The sequence below is a fragment of the Zalophus californianus genome, chromosome 9 (genome assembly GCF_009762305.2).
Source record: "Zalophus californianus isolate mZalCal1 chromosome 9, mZalCal1.pri.v2, whole genome shotgun sequence".
Classification (NCBI taxonomy): Eukaryota; Metazoa; Chordata; class Mammalia; order Carnivora; family Otariidae; genus Zalophus; species Zalophus californianus.
The window spans coordinates 17,123,441-17,149,216 of NC_045603.1; the positions used below are offsets into that span (position 1 = coordinate 17,123,441).

The following is a 25,776-nucleotide window of genomic DNA, read 5'->3' on the forward strand; positions in this document are numbered from 1 at the left end:
AGTAACCATATCCATACCTCATAGTGTTGTCATGAGGAATAAATGAGTTAATACACAAAATATTTACGACCACAACTGACATTATAGAAAGTGCTCAGTAAATGTTAGCTTCAAAAAAATGGGACTTTGTTAAAAATCAGAATAGAGTTTCTTCCATTCATTAAAATCAGTCCTTTTCATTTATTATAAACCTTATACTGAGACTAAGTTTCTTACAAATAAAACCTTGTATTTATTTAAAGCTTTTCTACAAGTATGTCCTGCACCTTTTATGGGCATTGGCTCACTGTTCTTAAGATCTCCACCAAAAAGATCAGAGTAAATGTAAAAGCATTGTGAAAAAAGATAGTACATCAAAGAACACTGTCAGAGCATTTGCAAATCATATCTTTAATAGAGGTATATGTTCAGAACATAACTTTTTTTTTAAAGATTTTATGTATTAGAGAGCGCACGAGAGAGGGAACACAAGCAGAGGGAGTGGGAGAGGGAGAAGCAGGCTTCCTGCTGAGCAGGGAGCCTGATGTGGGGCTTGATCCCAGGACCCCGGGATCATGACCTAAGCATTGGCTCAACGACTGAGCCACCCAGGTGCCCCATAAAGAACTCTTATTAACAATCAACAAAAAGACCAAAAAACAAAAAGTGGAGAAAGGACCTGAGTAGACATTTCTCCAGAGGAGATCTACAAATGGCCAACAAGCACATAAAAAGATGCTCAATGTCATTAGTTATTAGGGACCTGCAAATCAGGTCCACAGTGAAATACCACTTCATACTCACTAGGATGGCTGTAATTTTTTTTAAAAAGTAAAGTAACGGGTGTTAGTAAGGATGTGAAAAAATTGGGATCCGTTGGTGGGAATCATTAAAACAGTTCAGCCACTGTGGGAAATAGTCTGGCAATTCCTCCACAAGTTAAACCTAGAATTCCACTCCTGGTAGATACCCAAAAGAATTGAGAACAGGTGTTCAGATAAAAATGTATACACACGTTCATAATTCACAATAGCCAAAAAGTGGAAACAGTCCAGATGTCTGTCAACAAACTGATACACAAAATGTGGTATTTTACATATAGTGAGTGGAATATGATTCAGCCTTGAAGAGGAATGAAGTCCTGACACGTGGCACAACCTCATTGAACCCTGAAAACATTCTGCTAAGTGAAAGAAGCCAGACACGAGTGTCAGCCGTTTTGTATGAGCATTTACATGAAAGGTCCAGGGTAGGCAAATCCACAAAGAGAGAGCGAGCAGGTTAGTGGTTGCCGAAGCTCAGAAAAGGACTGGAGAGGGACTGCTTAATGGGTGGAGCTTCCTTGTGAGGCGATGAAGATGGTTTAGGAACGGGAGAGCGGTAATGGTTGTATGATGTGGTGCATGTACGAAATGTTGACAGTGCTCAGTTTTATGTCAGGTATATTTTACCACGGTGTACACACACATATTCCTGAACTGGAATTCACGTTTTGAGACAATTTAGAAGTCCCACAGAAAATCAGGTATTAAGAGGCAAATCCATGTTACCTGATTTAGATAGCAATCTCTTAAGTTACTCAGAAAATATGTTTTAAGTTTCTATTTATGAAAAAATGTTACAAAATACTTAAGGGAACTTAACCCAACTTGAGGGAAATTATGATGTATTTTTTTAATTTTTTTATTTTCAATTAGCCAGTATATAGTACATCATTAGTTTTTGATGTAGTGTTCAACGATTCATTTGTTGCATATAACACCCAGTGCTCATCACCGCATGTGCCCTCCTTAATGCCCATCACCCAGTCACCCCATCCCCCACCCCCTCCCTTCTGTGACCCTCAGTTTGTTTCCTGGAGTCCAGAGTCTCTCATGGTTTGTCTCCCTCTCTGATTTCTGCCCCTTTGGATTTCCCTCCCTTCCCCTGTGGTCTTCTGCACTATTCCTTATGTTCCACATGTGAGTGAAACCATATAATTGTCTTTCTCTGACTGACTTATTTCACTTAGCATAAATCCCCTCCAGTTCCATCTACATTGATGCAAATGGTGGGTATTCATCCCTTCTGATGGCTAATACATTGTATATATGAACACCTTCTTTATATGATGTATATTTTTTAAATCTTTAAATTCATATTCATTAATAGGGACATAAAAAGTAACATTTATTTAGCTTTATAGATTACTAAAAATTCCATATACATTTTCTCCTTGTCTTTACCACCTCTTTCAAGTGGGGGTTCTTAACCCCATTTTACAGATGAAGCAGCTGAGAGAAGTCAGGGTGACCTGCACAAGATCACAGTTGAACAGCCAGGTTAGAGCCCTCTGATTATAAACCCCATGTTTTCATAAGTAGAACTGTATGTATTTCAGACTGTAACCAATGGGGGAGATAACCGCTTTACTGAGCTATAACTTACCTACCATACAATTCACCCAAAGTGTTTTTTTAGTGTATTTAGAATTGTGCAGCCATCACCACATCGAACATCCTCATAATCCCCAAAGAAAACCCATACCCATTAGCACTCATTCCCTTTACCTTGAAACCCCCAGCCTTAGGCAGCCATTAGCCACTAATCTTCTATGTCTATAGATTTGCCTGTTTGGAACATTTCATATAAATGGAATAACCTTTTTTTTTTTTAACACACAGAATACATTTTTTTGCTTTTACCCACAGAATTTATAGCATATCATCAATAAATACGTTTAGAAAATAGAAATTTCTATGTATATATGATAGCAATAGATTCTGTAATGCAGTGTTTTTTCCCAAATACATCAACCTGATTATTAGATGCTCCAAGTGCCATTCAAGATACATTCTAGAATGCCTCCATAAATAGTACTCCCCCACACCCAAACTGACAGAATAGTTTTGTTAAAATCTGTTCACTATTCTCTCACCCCACCCCATATTTAAAAAAAAGGGAGGGGGATGTATATGAAACACTTCAAAAGAAAACCTGTAGTCAGTAAATGTTGAGAAGCAGGCTGTACAGAATATGATCCATGCATATTCTATGTCAGCACCGTGGGGAATTATAATGCTGCCTTTCTGGATAAGCACTGGAATGTGGAATTCTTGGGATGCCTGGGTGGCTCAGTCATTATGCATCCGCCTTCAGCTCAGGTCATGATCCCAGGGTGCTGGGATCAAGCCCTGCATCAGGCTCCCTGCTCCGCGGGAGTCTGCTTCTCCCTCTCCCACTCCCGGTGCTTGTGCTCGCGCTCTCTCTGATAATTAAACTTTTTAAAAATGTGAAATCCTTCCATGAAGATACCCACTGAGCTTTAACTACACAGGTTCGACAGAGGCAGGAACCATGGCACGTCCCCCCTCTGGATAGTCCCACGGAGTCGTCACCTTGCCCTCACAGCCACACCTTCTGTTTTGTGTGATTTCATTCTGAACTTCTAGAGATGCTTCTAAGAATATAAGTTTATCCAGTATGTGTGATATAATGAATCTCTTAAAATTTCAGGTTGATAGATCCTCAGACTCAAGTAACAAGGGCAAATGTAAGTACCTGCATGCACACTGACTTTAGTAGTTATTCCTTAATTCAAAGTAGGCACTTTACCAATTTTGCCAAATTTAATGCCTGTCTTCTAATAGTGCACTTTTCCCATGATGTTTTCCACGGAGAATGACTTGTCTGATTTTGAATAACAGTTATGTGATACTCAGTCTGTTCCTGTTATTTCCAGTTTGAACTCACCAGCATCACCCAGTTTGCTGCTCATCAGGAGAACAAGAGACTGGTTGGCTTCGTGGTCCGCACATCGGAATCCACAGGTGGAGAGGCTCTGAGCACATACGTTTTTGAAAGCAACTCAGAAGGCGAAAAGGTCTTACTTTTTTCATCTTAACATTCCATAACCTCTGTCCAAACAGATACTTAAAGGGGTTTTTGCACCATCCCCTGGATATTTAGTTGACTATTCTTTGTTTCCCCATTGAGGAGTTTAGAGAATATCTCTAGGAAGGCCCCACTGAAAGAAAACCAACTGGAATAGTTTCTCTGTGGAAAATGCATGTCATCCTAAACAGAGTGATGAATAATGTTAATGGTGGGATACAGTTGTTTAGAAGAGGTATCAGGAAATGTTAAAAAAAAAAAAAAGCAATTGCCTTCAAGTTTGTTCTTTTTTAAAAAATTAAAGCAAAAGTTACAATGGAGAAAATCTAGTCTCAGAGCAAACCAAGGAAGCAGACATCAGGAAACTCTTCTCATTTAGTATGAAAAATTTTGTGACTGTATTTGCTACCTAGTATTAATCAAAATTAACTCTTCTTTCAGCAAACACCTGTTTGCCACTGTGTGCATGAACATGTGGTAGCTGAGTGTGATTTAGAGAGAAAGGAATAAAGTATTCCGTTAAGAATTTTAAGGACTGGAATAACTTCAGTTGCTACTGAACCTGGACATTTTTTGTTATGCACAAATTGGCAACAGGAGACCAAGACAGGTGGGCGCTAATGTTCAGAGCCCCATGTGATGAATCTCCTACAGCCAGGTCCCCTGTCCGCACACTGACGTGGGCAGTGACCTCCCTGTACTTCCATAGTCACATTTTCCCCCCTAAAGTTTTTTATCCTTTTCTACCTTTGCCAAACACTACTTTCCTTGTCTTGCAGATATGTTATGCTATTAATTTGGGGAAAGAAATCATTGAAGTTCAGAAGGTAAGGTGCATTTTAGTGCTGGTTTTAACAACTGCTCCAAATCTCTGTATATACTAAGATTTCTCTCAAAAAGAGCAAAGATGTTCATTCGGCAGTGTGGCCAAATTTGAGATTTCCTTTTAAGCATTCTAACCACCAGACTTGCTAGGGCCATGATCACTGCTAACACCTGTGGAGTTCTTCGTAAATTTCACTGCTACAGTCCTGCTTTATATTATCAATTTTTTGCTTGCTGTTGTCTAGATATTCTTTCTTTCAAATTCAGGTGGTAGGAACTTTAAGTACCTACTATGTGCTCAAAGGCCTTGCTGTTCAGAGCAGTCACAGACAGACCTCACCTGGAAACGTACTAGGCGTGAAGATTCCCATTCCTCCCAGTCTGTCAGCCACTATACAGTCTTTCATTCACCCAACAAATTTTTGAGAGCCAAGTTTGGACAAAAAAAACCTTGGAATTATAGCAGTGAGCAAGAGCGATCTGGTTCCTGCCCCAGGAGGCTTCTAGTTCAGCACTGTCCAGTAGAACTTCGATAATGGAAATGACCTATATCTGCAGTTTAATATGCAGATTGAATGTAGCTAATGTGACTGAGGAACAGGATTTTTAAATTTTAATTTAAGCAGTAACATACAGCTAGTGAGGACCATATGAGCAGTTCCAGTCTGTTGGGGGAAGGTAGGAAGGCCAAAGACCAAGCCCAAAATACATGAAAGAGTAGCAAGCAGTGCAAGTGAGTATTTTATGGTTATAGATCAGGGATTGACAAACTTTCTGTAAAGGGAAAGACAGTAAACCCTTTTAAGCTTACATCTGTTGCAACTAAACTCAGCGACTGTAAAACAAAAGCAGCCATATACAGTATATAAATGAATGGCTGTGTTCCAATAAAACATAAAAACAAGCAGTGAGCCCAGATGACCAAGAGAGAAAGGAGTTAAAGACCTAGAAGACAAAGGTATTGTAAAGGAAGTTCCTCTCTGGACTCCTTCTGGGAAGACAGTTATGATTTGTGTGAACAGTATTTTGGCTGAGACCAAAACCTTGCTCTAGATTCTAACAGTAATGCAATTGAGTTTTTTTCGGAGAAGCAAGGAGACTCACCTGAAGGCACATACAGATAACAGAAGGACTAAGACTAGATTACAGAACATCATGAATGCCAAGCCCAAAGGAGTTCTTAAGTGCATTTTAAGCGTTTTCTTTTCTCCTTCTTAAACTCCCCTAACTTCAGGATCCAGAAGCATTGGCTCAGTTAATGCTGTCCATACCACTAACCAATGATGGAAAATATGTACTGTTAAACGATCAACCAGATGACAATGATGGAAGTCCAAGTGAAAATAGAGGCGCAGAATCTGAAGCATAACTCTCTTGGGCCTTTGGGGGAAGAGCACCCAGGAAGGAGAGCTACCTCCTTAAGGGTTTTCAACTTCTCTGATATACAGGCCCATGACCTGGTTTCAGAATGCTGACAATCGCTTGTGGAATGTCCTCTGGATGCCTTGATACTGAGAGATGGGAGGGAAACAGTAAGAAATGGTTGACAACATTCCTACCCATCTACAAATGTTATTTTAGGTGCTTTGTGGTAAGTCTTTTTCTTAGATTTTATTGTTCAGCACTCAGAATGAAAGTTAAAGAAAAAATGCATTGTTCACTTTATTCAAATGTCATCTCTTCAGTTTCCAATACCCTTTTTTAAAAATGGTAAAAACCTAGATTTATAATTTGATAAACACTAAATATTTCCTATTAATATATTTTTGTATTTTACTTAATGAGCTTTAAGTGCCTGTCACTCTGAAAATTGTGTATTTATAATCAAGCTTGTTTTACAATTGGACTTAATAGCATTAATTTGTGCAGTTAAGTGACAGCCCTGCTTTGAGGCCTGAGCACTAGCAAAAATGCAGTTTTGATAATTTTTCCAGACATGTAATAAAAAGACTAGCAGATGAGTACCACAAAAGATGTTCAATTTTACATTGGAACCTTAATGAACCAGCATTCAGAAGTTTATGGTCCTTTAGATATTTGTAGTGGTGGATCACCATGGACAGAGTGAAGCTCTACCAGTTCCTGATTCTTGAGCCAGACCCTCCTTAAGGAAGGGACCAATTAATTTTAAAACTCACTTGAAGCACGGCTGGTTGTGGGGCTTGGTACAAAGTTCCTATTTCCACCCCTACCTATTAAAATAAGTATAATGATCTTGAATTGGCACAGTGTGTTTAATTATAACCAAGTTCAACAGAATATCATTGTCTTTGTAATAAATTAACCTAGCAATAAATGCTAGCAAATAAAAACTATCATTGTTTCTTTCTTTTGCTTTTTATGGTTATTTTCTAGAACATCCTTGGAAGAAAACTAAAGTCAGTTCTATAGCTTCAATGTTAATTTCCAAAAAATTAGGGCCTAATGAAATCACAGCAGAGAGGGATGTACCATCAAATACTTCTATTCAACATAGATGGAATAATGTGATCTCAGTGCCAAGTTGTTAAAAAGTATTGCTTTTAAAATGGTGGATTAATAGAACAATTTCTGTAACCCAGAACTGTTACAGGGTCATCAGGAATCCACTTCCATGGTGTGTGTACCATTAGAGACAAAGTGAACTGATCTAAGCCAGCAGGAGATATACCATGAAATTATTAGTTTGCTGTTAACGAATGCCTTACAAAAAGTTGTATATCTAACCACATTAAATCCGTAAGTTCTCTAATAGGTGGCAAGAACCACAATCCCCTGAATTTTTTTCTTGCTTAGCACTGTTCAGGGTGGGAGAGAAGAATCTAGTCGTGAACAATATTGTTAGAAACTAATAAAACTTTAAAAAAATTTGTGGCTTAGTTAAGCCACAAAGCTTGCAAATCATAAGAAAAAAAAAAGACAAATCCTCCAGTACATTAAAACGAACATCAAAAAACCATACAGGGGGGAAAAAAAACACACCATAGAGAATGAAAACACAAAATTAACTGAGCATATTAACCAAGCACAAACGACCAACAAAAAATCAGTACCCAGAATACATAAAATACATTAGAAACAAAACAGAAGAAATCATAAAGGCATTTCAGAGAATAAAAAAAGCGTTCTGAAATGGAAATTCAATTTCCTGTAATAATCAAGGAAATGCAAAGTAAAACCACTGCAGGTATTACATATTACATAGGTATTACATAGGTATTACATATTCACCAGACGGAAGAAATGTGGCTGTTGGTGGGGATGCAGTGATGGGGAGCCTCCACCACTGCTGGGGTGGGAGAAGCCTGGCATTGTATCCATTGCTCTTGTACTTGGCCCTGCTACGTAGCAGATTCACTTGAGGGTACAACCGTGGAGAAACTCCTAACACATTATACCCAGAGACAGGTACAGTAACAGTTACAGGAGCCCTGTTCCTAGTACCCCAAATGTGGAAATGACCCACGTCATTAACTGAATACCAGAGAAGTAAAACGAAATGAACTGTAGCTATAATGCATCAACATGGATGGATTTCAGAAACAATACTGAAAGTCTTAGAAGCTACATAGTAAGAATCCATTTATGTTAACTAAAAAACAAACCACCACGTTATTTAGAAAAATACAGATAGGTTGTGACACTAGAGAATAAGCAAGGAATAGTTACCACCAAAATTCTGCATTGTGGTTTCCTCTGCATGGAAAAGGGAGCCGAGATCTGAGGAGGAACAATGGGAGCATCTGAGGCGGGAGCAACAGGTTGTGAACCTACATGGTGGCGACTGAAGTATTCTGTTTTTATTCTCCAAATAGTGTTTATATATATATACTCTTTTGCATATGTTATATATTTTAAAATAATTTTAAAATTTAGAAACAGTAGATAACTTGCCCTTTCTTCAAATTTACCAAATGAAAGCACTATAAAAATGAGCAAGTGTCATATAAATGAAAGGTAGGGTGGAAAAATGGGACCTTTTCTTAGCCAGCTATTTGCACCAATCTTCATTTCCCAGCATTGCCTCTGGTTGGTTAGCCACCTGTCAGACTACCTTTTTTAAGAAGTGCAAGACTTCCCTTCCATTGGCTACACTTAGCTGGCCATTTAAAAAGGAATAGTTTTTATGAGACCCACTCAGAGTCACATACTGTTTATCTTCAAACTTTTCCATCTAAAAGAGTAAAAGCAGATGGGCACCTGGGTGGCTCAGTTGGTTAAGCGAACTGCCTTCAGCTCAGGTCATGATCCTGGAGTCCCGGGATCGAGTCCCATGTCGGGCTCCCTGCTCAGCAGAGAGTCTGCTTCTCCCTCTGACCCTCTTCCCTCTCGTGCTATTTCTCATTCTCTCTCTCTCAAATAAATAAATAAAATTAAAAAAAAATAAAAAAAATAAAAGAGTAAAAGCAGAAATAGTAAAGCTAACAGCTAGATGCCAAGTGCATTTCTGCCTATGAATAATAGTAATAGCTAGCTAGTATTTATAGTAGTTACTGTTTCCTAACCAATAAAGTGCTTTACACAAATTAACTCAATCCTCAATCTATGAGTTCTATACTATTAGGTCATTTTATGCCTGAGAAAAGGAAGCACAGAGAGGCTAAGAACCTGCTGGTAGGCACCAAATCAGGACTCGAATCAGTCTGGCTTCAAAGTCTATGCTTCTAACTGCTCTGTGACAAACCAGAGACCGCAATTAGCAAATGCTTTTCTCAAGTACGTAAACCTTTTAAGATTATTCTGATATTCAGTAATTATATCAACTTAAAGTTAGCATCTCTAATGCCTTGTTAACCTTTTGTGCCAATTCTGAAATGATTAAATACTATAAGGTCAATATAGATAGGTGTTTCTAGATACAAAAATGTTAACTTCCCCCCTCACTTTAATGATGAGGCATTACTAAAGAATGTTTCATTACACAAAGACCTTACATACACTAAATAATGTATAGCCTTTAAAGATGATCCCAGAATTATGATGACATATCTACACTGATCAGAAGATAAATTTCAACTCCTTTGCTGAGTGTGACTCCACTAATGGGAACAACTGGACTGTCAGGTAAACCGGGTTTTATAGTAAAGCGAGGCAAACAGAGTATCCATGTATTTGCCCAAATTGACTTTGTATACACTATACATAAGAACTTTTTTGTATAAATTAAGCACTAACTTTGCCATCACCATCTCTGAGTTCACTGCATGATGTTCATTTAATCTCTAAAGATGTCCACTTATTCCGGATCCTTTTTTTTTTTTTTTAATCTGAAAGCTCTAATAATCTGTTAAAAGTCTTCTTAACATCTAAAAACTTGAAATTGTAGGGTTAAAGTTTCTTAAAAGGAATACCATCAGTATGAAACTTCGAATTTTAGCTGGGAAAAAAATAATTAAAATTAGTTAAAATCTATTTTTTTACATTTAGCCATCAAAAAGTAACAGGTCCACCCTTCCCCCAATCTTACAAATTTACTACTTCAGAAGAGCAAAGGAGCAGCGGTCAGACTTTACCAAGAACAATTTCTCCAGGGTAGTACAGCTGATCTTGAACAACACGGAGGTGAGGGGCACCAAGCCCTCATGCAATCAAGTACCTGTATGTAACTTTTGACTCCCCAAAAACTTAAGTAAGAGCCTACTGTTGACTGGAAGCCTTACAATGATCAAATTATATATGTTATTTGTATTATACACTATGTTCTCACAATAAAACTAGAGAAAAATGCTATTAAAATCACAAGGAAGAGAATATACATTTATCATACTATACTGTATTTATTTTTGAAAATTGCATGTACGTGGACCCACACAGTTTAAACCCATACTGTTCAAGGGTCAACTCTATTTAAAAGGCTCTCATTTATTATTACCATTTCAGTTCAACTCATGTTTGTAAATGGCACTAGTTTTTCTCACATTAAACACTGTAAACCAAGGATCCCTTCCCAAGATTAGGATTTAAAATAAAACATTCATGTGGGTTCTTTTTATTTGAAAATAGCAAGCAATGGAAAGATCAAGAATGTACAAAGGAAAGTACGAGTTCTTCACCTGGGATATATAGAGAGGAACCAATACCAATTTTATACTTGAAATTTCTGCCTATGTGCATGCAAAGATTTCTTTTAAAGATAGATTCCCTATATTTTATTAAAGGGAACTCCAAAAAGGTTAATATTAAGAAGTACTGGTTTAAGACATTCAATTTTGAACATAAACATCCAGGGGAAGTAAACTTTTGAAATTATATTTATTAATGTTTTATATATTTTCTTAGAATTGGGGGAGCCCCACTCAAGTGAAGTAATAAACTTGCCATCCTTTACAAAACTTAATGAGAACTGACAAAGTTATGGTTAGTCCTTAATTCCTGAGAATTTGAACATTATTGAATTTTTTTGTGAATTTACAACAAATGCTCACACTAATTTTAAATTACAGTATGTCTGAAAACAATATTTAACAATAATATGTTAGCAAAGAAAACCATCATCTAAATGTGTGTATTAACTGGTGTGAAACACTCAAGCCCTACTGCTCTGCACTTTAATAGCATTTAAGTATGCTTAATCTTTTCAGAGATTTTATTTCAAATATGTGTAACTTATCCAGACTGCAGTAACATTATTTTGAACTAATGGCAAAATAATAATCTATCACTCTCTTCTCAATGTACATATCCATGGAGTCAGCATATGAACTCTACATAGTATTCATAAAATCAATAATAACTGATATGTGGGGATAATGAACAGAGACACTGGATTCTCTTCCAATGATAATTTCTATCCATATTAAAGGAGACTGTTTTAGGGAAGTCAGAGAAAAAAACAGAAAAATATTGTTGCTATGAAATGGTGACGAATTTGATGCAATCAAAGCAAGATCATTAATATAACATTTATAATAATGAAAATATAAATTACTAATTATGCAGCATGCTTTAGGGCCATTTCTACAGTTAGTATGAATTACAAATATTAAATGCCTTTAATCCATCCATTGTACAGAATTCTGTAAGTCATGTTTACATAATAAAAACCATTTTCTACCTATTCTGTTTCTTCTGACTGAACAGTGAAAGTGTTTATCTTGGGCTGGGAAAGTTACCCTGCCAGTAACCAATCAATATAGATAGGGCATTGTACACCTGTTCCAAAAGCTGGAAATCAAACAACGTTAGAATTCCTTGCAGGATATACCCAAAGAAATGCTTAATAGGCAAGTGCAATGGAAAAATCAAGTATTTTCCAAATGATGTATTACGTGTAGTTTTAAACTTTGTTTTCTTTGTAAAAGTATCACTGTATCATATTAAAAGATTATATATAGGTCATGATTAACCATTTAATTATTAACTGACATAATCTTTACAAAAATAAAGCTAGTAGCCTGCCAGGAACTAAATTTACTCAAAATCTTACTGTACTTTTTAAATCAGTAAATGATTTAAGTTATTAGAACTTTATTGTCACAGTGGTAATTTTTAAAAAGCCTGCACAGTGCTTAAACTGATGTCTTAGATTATACTTGGTTTAAAGAAAAAGTCTGCCCAAACTATCACCAAAATTTCAGTTCAACCTAATGTAGAAGAAACCTGAGTTTGGATGTGGAAATAAAAATCCATGTAATTTTCTCTGATATCATACGTAGTGCCTTCAACCAAAAGTGAAGCTTCAAGCAAGGACTCTATGGCTTTCTCTGAATTTTCTTTCATTTTGAATATTAAGTAAATCTTAAAGCAGTTGTTGGAGGTTACATGTTCTCAAAGCAATGTAAACTAGTTATAAAATGTCTTATCAAAGACATTAACAGCTCTCGTGAGTCACATGAAATTAACAATGAATCAGTTTTACACTGTACATTAAAGGTACGTAATATACTTGTGCCTCACCTCTACTATCAAAACCATCTTTAAATATTCCTGTTATAAGAATATTGGTATGTATGCTTCATAAATTTCAGACTTCATTTATTTTGTTTAAACATGTATTTGCTGGCTGTACATAGCAGATGCACTGAATTTCCAATGACTGAGACAAAAATGGATCCAAGACCTACGCAGATACAAATGAAAAACCCTCACGCAGATTACAAGAGCTCTGAGGCAGCAGTTTAGGAATCTGGAGTGGCCCTTCTACGGCTTCACTTCACATAACTCTCCACAGGCACATCTGCTAGCCTAAAGTCCAGGCAAAAATCCAATTTAAAACCTCATTCTCAACCTCTGAAAAGTAGATAGAGCCTTTGGAAGAATAGACTTAACTTTAGAGCACTGCTTTACAGAGTTGCAATATCCACCAATTACCAGAGATGTGGCCCAGGACACACTTCATCATTAGCTCATTAACCTCATTTCACCAGCAACAGTCCTGACACAATCCTGATTATCTCAGAGGGGCAACACATACCATCAATATCATTTGACCACAGGATCTGCAGACACAGTGCTGTCGGACAGGTCTCCATTGCTTGTTTTTGTCTCTTCTGGAAGCATGGATGAAAATAACAATGGACAGATTTATGTTCATTTTTTAAAAATGAATTAAAAATTGAGAAGGACTGAATTACTAAATTTCAAATTAAGAAAATGGGCATCTACCAAATAATTCCCTAACAGTAGTTCCCTAAAGTTAGGGAGTTCCCGAGTTAGAAATTTTTAGAAATCTAAGCTAACGGGGTGCCTGGATGGCTCAGTCGTTAAGTGTCTGCCGACGGCTCAGGTCATAATTCCAGGTTCCTGGGATTGAGCCCCACATCGGGCTCCCTGCTCAGTGGGAAGCCTGCTTCTCCCTCTCCCACTCCCCCTGCTTATGTTCCCTCTCTGGCTGTGTCAGAGAGGGAATAAAATCTTTAAAAAAAAAAAAAGAAAAAAGAAATCTAAGCTAACTACTGCAAATGTAATGTTCTGGCCGGTACTTACTAGGGGTATTGAATTGTGAGAAATGAGAACTGCATCTGGGGGGCGGGGGGCAGTCTCGCTGGCACGTTTGAAGGCACGCTGCCTCTCGCCTGGTCCCCCAGCCAGGCCAACAAATCACTATTAGAGTGCACTGCTGTCACTGATAGAAACACTGCTGCAAATGCACATGTAAAACTGTCCAGAATAAATAACTTTCCATTTGTGTTTATAATTTATTTTTTAAAGCAGTTTTTTACTGTGATTATGATAAAATAAATTCCTGTTTTTTCATGCAAAATGTCACATGCGCATGTTTCATTAACGGAGGAAAACTATCTCATGTCTCCTGCAACTCTGACTACACATCTGAGCAACCTTGAACTAAGAGCCCTAAAACAAGAACCTGGGCATGTGGGTGATACACATCAGCCAGAATCACAGAGTTCATTAAGAACAGTCCAAAGCAAGGAGTTCCACTGAGACAGAAAGGTTCGTCTGTTTTGCCTTAAATGCTTTAGGCCTTAAAGTAAATATCTAATCCACCTGCAGAGTCTTCCCAGTAAGCTCCGCTGGAGACAAGCTTCTGGCAGGAAACGCCTGAGCAGAACCTAAGCAATAACTGAATTTCCTCATAATTTAGATCAACCTCACTCAAATTCTTCCAATCCACCTTAGCCTTGGAAAAGGACCCAAACAGAATATATACACATTTTCATGTAATAAATACTGAACATCTTCCAGGTAATAGCCTGAAATCACTTTCAAGCACATAATTATTACTTAGTCTAGATTCCAAAAATGCCTGCATATCCTAATTATTAACATAGTATTTAATTTATGCAACATTATCTGGGAATAGATACTTGATATAAGTGGTCTGCCCAAAAGAATCACCTCTATTCAGTGTAAAAATATATATATATTTTAAAATTTAACAAAATAAGATTAACAAAATCATCTTATTTTATGAAATATAAGTTTTATGCCTTGATTTGTGAAATACAAATAAGAAAACAGGAAAAAGGGCAAACGTGAAAACTCAACTCAGTTGCTGTATCTAGTTTTGAGCTTCCGCGCAAAGAGGAAAACCTAAGTTACATAATTTCTGTAAAAGAAAAGAGGAAACATCCATTCTTCAGGGAAGACAACTGTTCCTACATTTTAAATCTGAGAGATATGTATCATATGAGTCCTTAAGTATGAAATAAGCAATTTACACCATTCTACAAAGAATACAATGGACACAATCCTTTCCGTATGACTCAAGTTCACGGATATGACAATCAGTTATCAGGGCTGCACTGCGCGCTGATTCTGGCTATGGTGGAGAGCAGGAGGCCTTTAACCACGACACTACACAGAGCCCCTACTGTTCTACTACCTCCTCAGCCACCTGTCCTATCTCATTCAGTCTGTGTCTAGTTATCAGCAGCTCTGCCTTCAGAAAACATTTAGTGTTCCTCCTAATCTGTTCCTTCTTGTCAGACATGAATTGAAGGGTGAAAGAAAAAACTTTTTAAATTTTATTTAAGAAAAGATGAAACTGATTAAAAAGTTACCCCAGACTGAAATGTAAAAACTATGTAAATTTCTTTTCGGTTTCACAAATGATCCATGTAGGCTGTAACTTTTTTTTTTTAAAGGCATTTCTAGGTCTGAATTATTTTCCAAAAGGAAAAGGAAGCTGGAATTCTGACCAGATAAAATGGGGCATTAGCGGCTACTACTAAAGATTTATTGGTCTTTCCAAATTTAAGCCACTCACTGACCTTTCTCTTTCTTTTCTTGGTTTTCTTCAGCCGCAGTCTTGTCTGCTCTGAAGAAAATTCTTGCACTGCTCAGTGAGAAATAGAGCAATTCAAATTCCTAAGTAAATAAAAAAATGTAAAATAAAAGCTGAAAATATTTCTTACAGCAAAATATTAAAATTATTATAAATCTATAACTTCTAAAAAGCTCTACTGTAAATCATAAATACATAAACTGAACTAGGGGCACCTGGTTCTCTCACTTAGCACACAGATGGAAGGTTTCAGAAAAACCTCCACTGCTAAGCAGCTGCCTTCAGCTCAGATCATGGTCTCCAGGTCTGGGATGGAGCCCCGGGTTGGGTTGGGTCAGGTTGGGACGGGCTCCTTGCTCAGCGGGGAGTCTGTTTCTCCCTCTCCCCCTGCCCCACACCCTGCTCATGCTCTAATAAATAAAATCTTAAAAAAAAAAAATGAACTAAGTAATCCCATCCATTTTTAATACGGAATCAAATGGCTTCCAAATGCCATTCTTTTAAAATATACTTATTACCACTATTCATTTCACTTGTTTAAAAGGGGGTTTCCATAGGGTTTGTTTTTTCAGCTATCAAGCAGATTTGACTACTGTTCTCCTCCACCTGCAGACAGACATCCAACCGCTTCTGAGTGAGATTCATGGTTTGCAGTAGCTTTTCATCTTGACCGGCGGACTGTACATTCTGTTGCTTAGCAACTGCTCGTATCTCCTTCATGTACTTCTCTCTAACAGACTGGAACCAGTGAAGGGAGTCAAATTCCTGGTACTGATCCAAAAGCTTCAAAATGTAAGCCACACCTGCAGTCGTCAGCAAAACCAAAGCTAAATTACAAAGAGCACGGAAGTTGTATTCTATTCCTTTAAAAAAAGATATGAAAGTATAAAGAACGAAAAATAAACCCATCAAGAAAAAAAGAAACAACAAGGCTATGAAAATCACTTAGACCATGGATGGAAGGCTGCAGAAAAACCTCCACTGCTAAACAGCCAGCAACTAAGGAAGCTGCAGGGAAACTCAACACAAGATGCTAAAACTCTAAAACCACCACCACAACAAAGTCTAAATATTAGGTCCAACAAGAATAAGTGATTAGCAATACCAAGGGGGCATGAATGATAGTTATAAAATGATGGAAAGCAAGTACTACCCAACAGATGACCTAGTTAAAAAATAAAGAGTAACACTGCTCAGGAAAAAAACGAATCTACAAAAAGCACAAAGACCTATTAAGCAAATGTTTCTAAAAATCCATTATAATAGGCGAACATAAAATTAATGGAAGAACAATTCCATTAAGCTTACCCATGGCAAAGCCATCATCAGTAAAAGCAGCTCCAATTTTATTTTTTTTATTCAATTTCTCCTTGCAGCTAATGGAATGCTCTACAAAGTTGAGAGTCTAAAAAGATATAATATATTAGAGAAACAACTGTGCTAAAATATCTTCAGAATTTAGTTCCTAAAACAGACATTTCAAAAATTATAAACAGGCTCTCTTCTAGGTTCCTGACCTTTTGATTTGAGACATCTTCCTCATATAAATAGCCTCCTGGTGAGATCACAATCTGTACCAGTATCTTTTAATGGCTCCTCTTTCTGAGTCCTTTAACAACAAGCACTCTCTCAATCACCGATCACCACTTACCCAAGCACAGTGCCTTGTATATGGTTCCTCATAAAATATTATGGACATTTTACAGATGAGGACACTGAGGCTTGAGAGGCTAAGTAACTTGCCCAAAGTCATACTCTAAGTGAAAGCTGGAGTCAGAAAAGTAGGTATGCTTTACTTACTCCAAAGCACAAGTGCTCTTATGGGTGGTAGTCCTTGCTTCTGCCCACCCACTTCACTTCACTAAAACACTATTTCATATCATATGCTTGGTTAAAATGAATTAGTAGTTATTTGGATAAATGAATTCCCCCAAAAACTGCTTCCCTAAAAATTCAGCTCCTACAAAATACCTTATCATTTATTCAACAAAGATTTACTAAAGATTACTATATACCAGGCATTAATTATGATAGGAGTACTATCAAAGAATCCACACTCTAAAGCAGCACTCTCAGCAAAAATAGAAATACTGTGTATCCTACTATCCAGTACAGTAAGCCCCTAGCCATGTATGGCCACTGAGCACTTGAAATGTGGCTAGCAAAATGGAGGAACTAGATTTTTTTTTATTTTATAAAATTTGAATTAATTTAAGTAGCCACTTACGGCTACATATGGATAGCACAGCTCTAGAGGGGTAAAGAGAGACATGTTAGGAATAATTGTGACATGCTGTGGAAGGTACTCTAACAGCCGATGCTGGAAACAAAAATACCAAGTTTCACTTTCTTTGCCTGTAAAACTCACTGGGCAATTAATCATAGATTTGTGAAATCTACCAACTATTATTTAAATCTTTTTTTTAGATAGCTCATTTATGTTTGTCTTTTTTCTGGAATTAGATGATAAACTCAAGCCCAAGAAGAGTGTCCTATACTTCCTGTAGTGCTATCCGTCACCCGTCACTAACTGAATTCGGACAGCTGCCCTGCAAAACTCTACTCTCCCGTAAGCTCACAATTTGCTATTTACTATGGCTTCAATATACTGTCCTTCAAATTAAAAAAATATGATGAGGTCACCCTAAGTTAACTACACTGTTATCCAAGTATAACTAAGACAGATTTGCTTCCAGTCTGACACTATTTTAGGATGAAAAGATGTTTGCTACATCACAGTTACAACATATAATTATGGTAAAGCATTAACAATTATGAGAGAGCATTAACAATAAACATATTAAAAACAGTAGAAAAGAACATTTACAAAGAAAAAAGCTGTCCACAGACCATCCTCTACTTCCAAAGGATTATAATGGCAATAATAGGTAAGAAGATACGTTAACAAGTCAGGCAGCAATGTGAAAATTTATTACTCTTTATCAAAGTTAGATGTAATCAAAAGCCACATTTGTCTAGTGATATTTAGATTTTAGAGCTACCCATTTACAATTTTTTTTTTAAAAAACAGTATTATTATAGAAATCTTCAGGGAAACATAACTCTTACTGCTAGTATGCCGCTCTCTTAACTCCGTTTTCCCCACTACAACAACTGTCTGTATGATGTGATTTGGAGTAACCTGAGCTGTATTTAGATGGCAACATTATAGAACTAGAGGAGTACACACGGTATATACTATGAGGAAGCACTTAAAATGTAATCTAGATGTTAGTATTTACTACTGTACAGAGAGAAGTTGTCCTTAAACAGTAATACTTTTAAGGGACGTGTGAGAAATAACTTCCTATTTTAACAGTTAGAAGTTAGTCTACATTAATCACTTTAAATGATTATATGGTATAATCAGCCCAAAGATTATATGGTGTATATATAATGGAGTACACTCAATTTAAACAACACTAGATTTTTCTAGCAGTTACTAACAAATAAAAATCCATCTCAACTGTAAAATAAGTTTCTGCATAACTAGTTAAGTAAAATTCCTAGGCCACCTTCACTGAGATCACATTTAGCTTTTATCTACAACCAGAAAGTAATATAGTCTACTATGTGCATTTTCTGCTACAAAGAAACTGGATCTGTTTACTAACTTTTTAAAAAAAATTCACTTTGGGTACTAAAAATACTCACCAGAGGAGGAACAATGATATAGAAATTTCGAAGATGTATATTCTTTGGCCTTCGAAATTCTGGAGCAAAAACATCTACAAGCATTTTGAAATACTCTGTGCCTTCAGCAGAATTTCGTGTGTGGTCACTGAGGACTGAATCCAAATGCCTAAAATAGAAAACATTATTTACCTGGTTCCTTTCTCGAAAGAAGGTATGGCTATCTCATCTATCTAATCTATCTATCTATTTGAGAGAGAGACAGAGAGTGTGCACGCACGCCACATGTGTGCGAGGGTGGGGAGGTGGGAGGTGGGGCAGAGGGAGAGAGAGAATCTTAAGCAGGCTCCATGCCCAACATGGAGCTTGACATGTGCAGCTCGATCTCATAACCCTGAGATCATGACCTGAGCTGAAATCAAGAGTCAGACCAACTGAGCCACCCAGACACCCGAAGCGTCCCAATTCTTGATTTCGGCTCAGGTCATGTTCTCAGGGTTATGAGATTGAGCTCCACCTCAGGCTCCATGGTCAGCAGGGAGTCTGCTTGAGATTCTCTTCCTCTCCCTCTGCTTTCCCCCCCAAACCGCAAAATAAATAATCTTAAAAAAAAAAAAAAAAAAAAAGTCATACGTTTAACCGGCTGAGCCACCCAGGCACCCCAAGAAGATATGGCTTTTTAAATCCATCTCTCATCACCTTAGATGAGAGTACTCAAAAGTATAAAACACTGTAAGACATTTCTAAGTCAATTTCCTTGGAGTTCAGAATGAACTCATTTCCATATGAAAAAAAAAAGCTGATCACTATTGCTTAATTAACTTAGTCCCTAATATAAAATATGTACAGCATCTTAGAACTTAAAGTTTTGTATTTCTTCTTCCCACAATAAGTCCTGTAGAATTCCATTTCACTGTAAATAAATTCCTCATTTTAACTGTCTTCACTAATGCTTCTTCTGTACCTCCCTACCTCAACTGGAACCTGGCTCCTTTTCAAAAACTTAGCTTCCCACTTAACGTTCAGAAACATAAGCTGCTTTTTCTCCTTCATCCATGACTTATACCTACCACCACTTTCAAATTATTCCCACACCACTAAAAGGTAGGAATCTCTCCTTTGAGACTCACATGATACCACTATATCCACTACCTAATTACTCCTTCCTGAAAGCAGATTTCCTTTTAAACCACTGCCCTACCTTTATTTATCTCAGACTATAATATGTATTTTCGCTCTCTATCATTCTGGAAGACTTCATTGCTCATTTAGATAATCAATTCATTATCATAATTCCACAACTTCTTGACTTCACCTGCCATGAACTTTCCTTCACTTGATGTCAGTCATCCACTCCTTTGCACGGATCTGGACCTTGTTATTAGCAGACAGCTTTACCCTAGCGATCTTAAAAGACAATATCCCACTTCTCTGACCTCCTGGAACTGCTTCAAAAATATTTTTAAAAAATATCATCAATTTTTAAATGAATGACATCATTTAATAAGAATAACAGTCTGATTTTCTTCTTTGACATACAAGCCATAAACTAATCATTTCAGGGCACAGGACTTTAAATATATTATTAACTGTACATGGCTTCTTTAATTTGGCAAAAAACTAAGCTACCTAATAGACTATTTCAAAGCAAATCTTGTGTTGGGGCCTTATTCTCATAAACATGCACACACATTTTCCATTTCTTTTCATTTAAAACAAATTTTTAAGCCTACTGAAGTTAAAATATAGTGTACTAGACACCTATTTACCCCTCACCTAGATACACCACTTAACATCTGCCACATTTCTTTTTCCCAAAACATTTCAAGTTGGCAGATTCCATGTCACTTAGCCCACAAATGCTTTTAATATGAATCTGTTAAGAACCAAGACATTTTCTTACAAAGCCACAATATATCATTACACCCCAAAATACAGTATTATCTAATGTACATAAACTCTAATTTCCTCAATTATCCCCCAAATGTTTTTTTTTTTCCTCATCAAAGGTAAATTAGGGATTACCTACTGCATTTGGTCATCAGGTCTCTTTAGTTTCCTAATCTAGAAGAGTCTCTTTGCCTTTTTTGTCCTTTATGACATGTGACATTTTTTAAGAGTCTAGGCCAGGTGTTTCATAGAATGCCCCACCCTCTGAAGGTCTCAGATGGTTTCCACATAATAAATTCAGAGTAAACCTTTCTGGTAAGAACACAACATGGGTATTTGCCATTACACTGCATCAGGAGGTCCCATAATATCAGTGTGTGCTGTTAACTGGTCATGTTATGTTTGATCGTTTGGGGGAATACATCAATCTTTCTAAAGACAGTTTTCCCTTTTGTGGCTATTAAACAATCTGTGGAATAATCTTCTGATAGTGAATGAATACTCTGTTCTCCAAAACTGTTTTACTGATGATTTTTGTCTGTTTTCAAGCATTATAGTGGTGGTTGCAAAACAGTGATTTCTCCCTAGATTTTCTCATCCATTCTGTATCGATTAGCTGGCGTTCTTCTGTAAAGAAGGAACTTTCCCTCTGCTCCTTTCATACCATCACTGGGGCTCATAATTTCTTTATTCAATGTGTTATAATCAATTTCTACCATTATTAGTTTATTAATTTGAGAGAGAGAGAACAAGAGAGCGTGCAAGTACACAAGTGGCAGAGGGGCAGAGCGAGAGAATCTTTTTTTTTTTAAAGATTTTATTTATTTGACAGAGAGAGACACAGCGAGAGAGGGAGCACAAGAAAGGGGCGCGGGAGAGGGAGAAGCAGGCTTCCCGCGTAGCAGGGAGCCCGATGTGGGGCTCGATCCCAGGACCCTGGGACCATGACCTGAGCCGAAGGCAGACGCCTAATGACTGAGCCACCCAGGCGCCCTGGGAGAGACAGAATCTTAAGCAGACTCCCCACTGAGCTCAGAGCCCGACAAGAGGGGCTGGATCCCACAACCCTGAGATAACTTGAGCTGAAATCAAGAGTTGGACACTCAACTGACTAAGCCACCCAGGTACCCCACAGCCATTATTCTTTCTGAGATTCAAACTGTCTCCACTTTGTCCAGGGGTGCCCCTTCATGCCTGAGTCAAAAAACTGTTACAATTATTAATAATAAAATTTAAAGTTTTCTAAATAATTTTTTTAACAATTCTACAGGCCTCTCTCAAGTTTTAAATTGTTTCTAATTCCTCAAGTCTGTAGGTCTGCACTCTCCAGTAAGATAGCCATCAGTTATTTAAATTTAAATGAAATAAAATTTTAAATTCAATTCCCTCCTCCCATTAGCCCTGTTTTAAGTGTTCAAGAGCCATATATGGTAATGGCTACTGTACTGGACAATGTTACTCTAGATTACATGAAATGAAGGACTGGTATTCTAGAACTGTGTTGGCAAACAAATATAAAAAAAAGTTAAACAGGCGAAATTAATTTTATTAATGAGATATTTGGCATTTTTTTAGACTAAATCCTCAAAATTAGTTATATACTTTAAACTTCAGCACATTTCAATTTAGACTAGTCACATTTCAGATGCTCAACAGCCACAGTGGCTAGGGGCTACTATATTAGCATGTTCTAGAAGATTCCTTTCTAGTGAAGTTGGAAAAATCTCAAATTGTAGTCTTAAAAAAACTATTTCATAAACTGAGACCATAACTTGTATAATAAAAACACAAAAATATAAGTGTATATATTACCCTCTAATCTTCCCTTTTTTTTTTAAATGGAGTCTTTTTTTTTTTTAAGATTTTATTTATTTATTTGACAGAGAGATAGAGAAAGAGCACAAGTAGGCAGAGCGGCAGGCAGAGGGAAAGGGAGAAGCAGGCTCTCCACTGAGCAGGAAGCCGGACGTGGGGGCTCAATCCCAGGACCCTGGGATCATGACCTGAGCAGAACGCAGCCACTTAACCAACTCAGCCACCCAGGCGCCCCTCTAATCTTCCCTTTAAAATGATTTTATTATAAACATATACTTTTTTTATTTTTTAAGATTTTATTTATTTACTTGAGAGAGAGAATGAGAGCGAGCGAGCACATGAGAGGGGGAAGGGTCAGAGGGAGAAACAGACTCCCCGCTGAGCAGGGAGCCCGATGTGGGACTCAATCCTGGGACTCCAGGATCATGACCTGAGCCAAAGGCAGTCGCCCAACCAACTGAGCCACCCAGGCGCCCATAAACATATACTTTTTAAGTCTCCAAATTTAGATTATTTCAAAATTAGATTACCTTGCTGCTTTTAATGTTTCTTCTGCAAGACCTTCTTCTTTTACTAGTTCTTCAAAATTTACAATATCTTCAAGATCAGGCACAAATCTAAGAATATGGGAAACAGTTTTATTAAGTTAAATATGCACAACTGACACAGATATGAAAGTGGTATTGTAAAGCTAAATTTTTCAACTATGTATTTGGAAAGAACTTTGCATTTCAGTTCTATTATTAACATAACCAATTTAATTCTAAAATTGTCTTTTAGATATGAATAATCAAATTTTAATCCTTAAAGTCATGTAATCTTTAGAACCATTCAAACTGTACTGATAAGTTAACTATAACTTTAAGAGAAAGATTTTCAAAGATCTGCTACAGTCTTAAAATTCAAGAAAAAAAATTTAACCAGTAGAATTAATGGTTTTCTTCCATATTTTATCTCAAAATATATCAGTAAGAAAAAAACCTGTCTACAATATCAACTACAATAAAGATAAATTTAAATGACATAAAATTTTTAAATGGCATAAGCAAGGCAAAACGATGTGTGCATCCGTACCTGATGGCGTTGCTGCTACAGTGGAGGCCACCAGATCTTATCATCCGTATATAGCCCATAGCGTTACCTTAAAAATCACACACACACACACATACACACACACATCAGATATTTATACAAATAATTCTAAACTCTAACAATCAGGAATACAGTCATATATAGCAGTCAATTACCAGGTTTCACCACTCTTAAGTACCAAAGGATTCTTTTCTGTTTTACTTTAGTTCTTGCTCCATAAAAGTAAAACTTACATATTAGTGTGCCTAAAATATAAATATACACAGCTATATCAAAAAATGTGACTGACATTTGATAAACAATTTCATTAAATGACTACATTTTTAAAAAACATAGTCAATAATTTCTTCATTATCACATCGAGTGCCTCCCTCTCTCTTTCCTCCCCTCGCCACCCCACACATGCAATTGGAAATGATATCAAGAAATCTTTACTTGATGCCTCCAAATTATACCTCCAGCCTGGACTACTCTTCCCGGTTTTTTAATCCAATGCCTATGCCTTCATGACTAAGAAAAAATTTTAATTTAGTATGTTCAAGTCAAACTCAAGATCCTCACCCTGTTGTATTTCCTATCTCAAAGAAACTGACATTTCCATCCTGCTCAGGCAAAATGTCTTGAAGTCATCCCTGACTCCTTTCTTTCTTTCATACTTCATTATCTAATCAATGGGCAAATTATACTAGCTCTACCTTCAGAATGTGGCCAGAATCCCTTTTCATGTTCACAGCTATGACCCTATACCAAACCAATACATCTCTTGCCTATACCTCTGCAATATGTAAAGACCTCCTGATTTCCCTCCTTCCACCTTCAGCATCCTGCCTCCTAATCTTATATCTACATAGCAGCAGTGCTGGTGGTTCTTTTCAAACTAAGTTGGAACATATCCTTTCCTTTTCTGAAAACTCTACAATGGCTTTCCATCTCAATAAGATCCAAATCTCTTATGTGGTCAACAAAGCCCTGTGTGATCTTGCCCCTTGCTAGTGTTCTGATATCCTGCCCTACCACTCAGGACTTTACTAACTCCTCCATTCTGGCCCCTATTTCCCAAAAATGCTAAAGAGACTCAGGACTTCGGCACTTACTATCACCTCTCTCTGATAACGCTCTTTCCCTGAATATGCACATGGCTTATTCCCTGATGTTATTTAGGTCTCTGCTCAAATGTCATCTCCTTAGAGATTTCCCTGAACATCACTGAACAGCACTGCCCAAAACCATTATATCTCCTTACCCAACACTTAACACTGACATATTCTGTATCTTTTTATTTGTGTCTTTCCCAGCTGGCATGCAAAATCCATGACACAGTTTCTTTCTGTTCTCACTGCTCCATCCCTAGAGCCAACATATCCTGGCACATAGTAGGAATTCAATAGTACAGTTGACCCTAGAACAACATGGGAGTTAGGAGCGCCAAACCCCCCCATATCCACACAGTTGAAAATCTGCATATAACTTCTGACTCCCCCAAAACTTAACTACTAATAGCTTACTATTAACCGGAAGCCTTAACTGGTGACATAAATAGTCAATTAACACATTTTTTGTATGTTACTTATATACTGTGTCCTTACAATAAAGCCAGAGAAAAGAAAATGTTAAGAAAATCATAAGAGAAAACACATTTACAGTACTGTACTGTATTCACCCAAAAAAATCTGCATATAAGAGGACTTGCACAATTCAAACACATGTTCAAGAGTCACCTATATATTGCTCAACTGAACTGAAATTAGTTGGGAGAAAGAACAGACAAAAAGGTAAGAAGCAGTTAATATTTCGCAATCATTACAGTAATACATGCTTTACATACACTATCTCACCTAATGTTTTTTAGCAACTCTCAAAGTAAGTATTACTGTATCTATTTTAGGCTTACCCCAATATGAGAGATACATCTTCTAAGATGCAGAAGATAATACGTATCTTAGAAAAATAAAACACCTGGTTTCACTGTTTTCCTACAATTGGCAGAACAGTATCTGGCAGAT

At 37.0% G+C, this 25,776-nt stretch overlaps 2 protein-coding genes across 8 annotated transcripts in view; one reads left to right on the forward strand and one right to left on the reverse strand.

Annotated features, from left to right (window-relative positions):
- APPL2 (adaptor protein, phosphotyrosine interacting with PH domain and leucine zipper 2) overlaps positions 1-7,005 on the forward strand; it is a 51,176-nt gene extending 44,171 nt beyond the window's left edge. For 4 of the 5 annotated variants that reach the window (XM_027594926.1, XM_027594930.1, XM_027594931.1 and 1 more), the window contains 4 exons: positions 3,475-3,511; positions 3,701-3,841; positions 4,632-4,679; positions 5,912-7,005. In XM_027594926.1, coding sequence (XP_027450727.1) covers positions 3,475-3,511; positions 3,701-3,841; positions 4,632-4,679; positions 5,912-6,046 — 361 coding nt within the window. In that variant the 3' untranslated portion in view covers positions 6,047-7,005. The remainder of the gene's footprint in view (positions 1-3,474; positions 3,512-3,700; positions 3,842-4,631; positions 4,680-5,911) is intronic. The other variant, XM_027594927.1, reaches the window with a different exon arrangement.
- WASHC4 (WASH complex subunit 4) overlaps positions 1-25,776 on the reverse strand; it is an 86,486-nt gene that overhangs the window by 16,464 nt on the left and 44,246 nt on the right. Inside the window, exons 27-34 of one of the 3 annotated variants that reach the window (XM_027594924.1) lie at positions 23,756-23,822; positions 23,212-23,298; positions 18,998-19,145; positions 16,652-16,748; positions 15,950-16,146; positions 15,330-15,426; positions 13,070-13,145; positions 8,359-8,376 (exon numbers count right to left, since the gene is read on the reverse strand). In XM_027594924.1, the coding sequence (XP_027450725.1) occupies positions 13,078-13,145; positions 15,330-15,426; positions 15,950-16,146; positions 16,652-16,748; positions 18,998-19,145; positions 23,212-23,298; positions 23,756-23,822 (761 nt within the window). In that variant the 3' untranslated portion in view covers positions 8,359-8,376; positions 13,070-13,077. Of the gene's footprint in view, positions 1-8,358; positions 8,377-11,542; positions 13,146-15,329; positions 15,427-15,949; positions 16,147-16,651; positions 16,749-18,997; positions 19,146-23,211; positions 23,299-23,755; positions 23,823-25,776 lie in introns of those variants that run through there. The other 2 variants (XM_027594925.1, XM_027594923.1) reach the window with 2 other exon arrangements.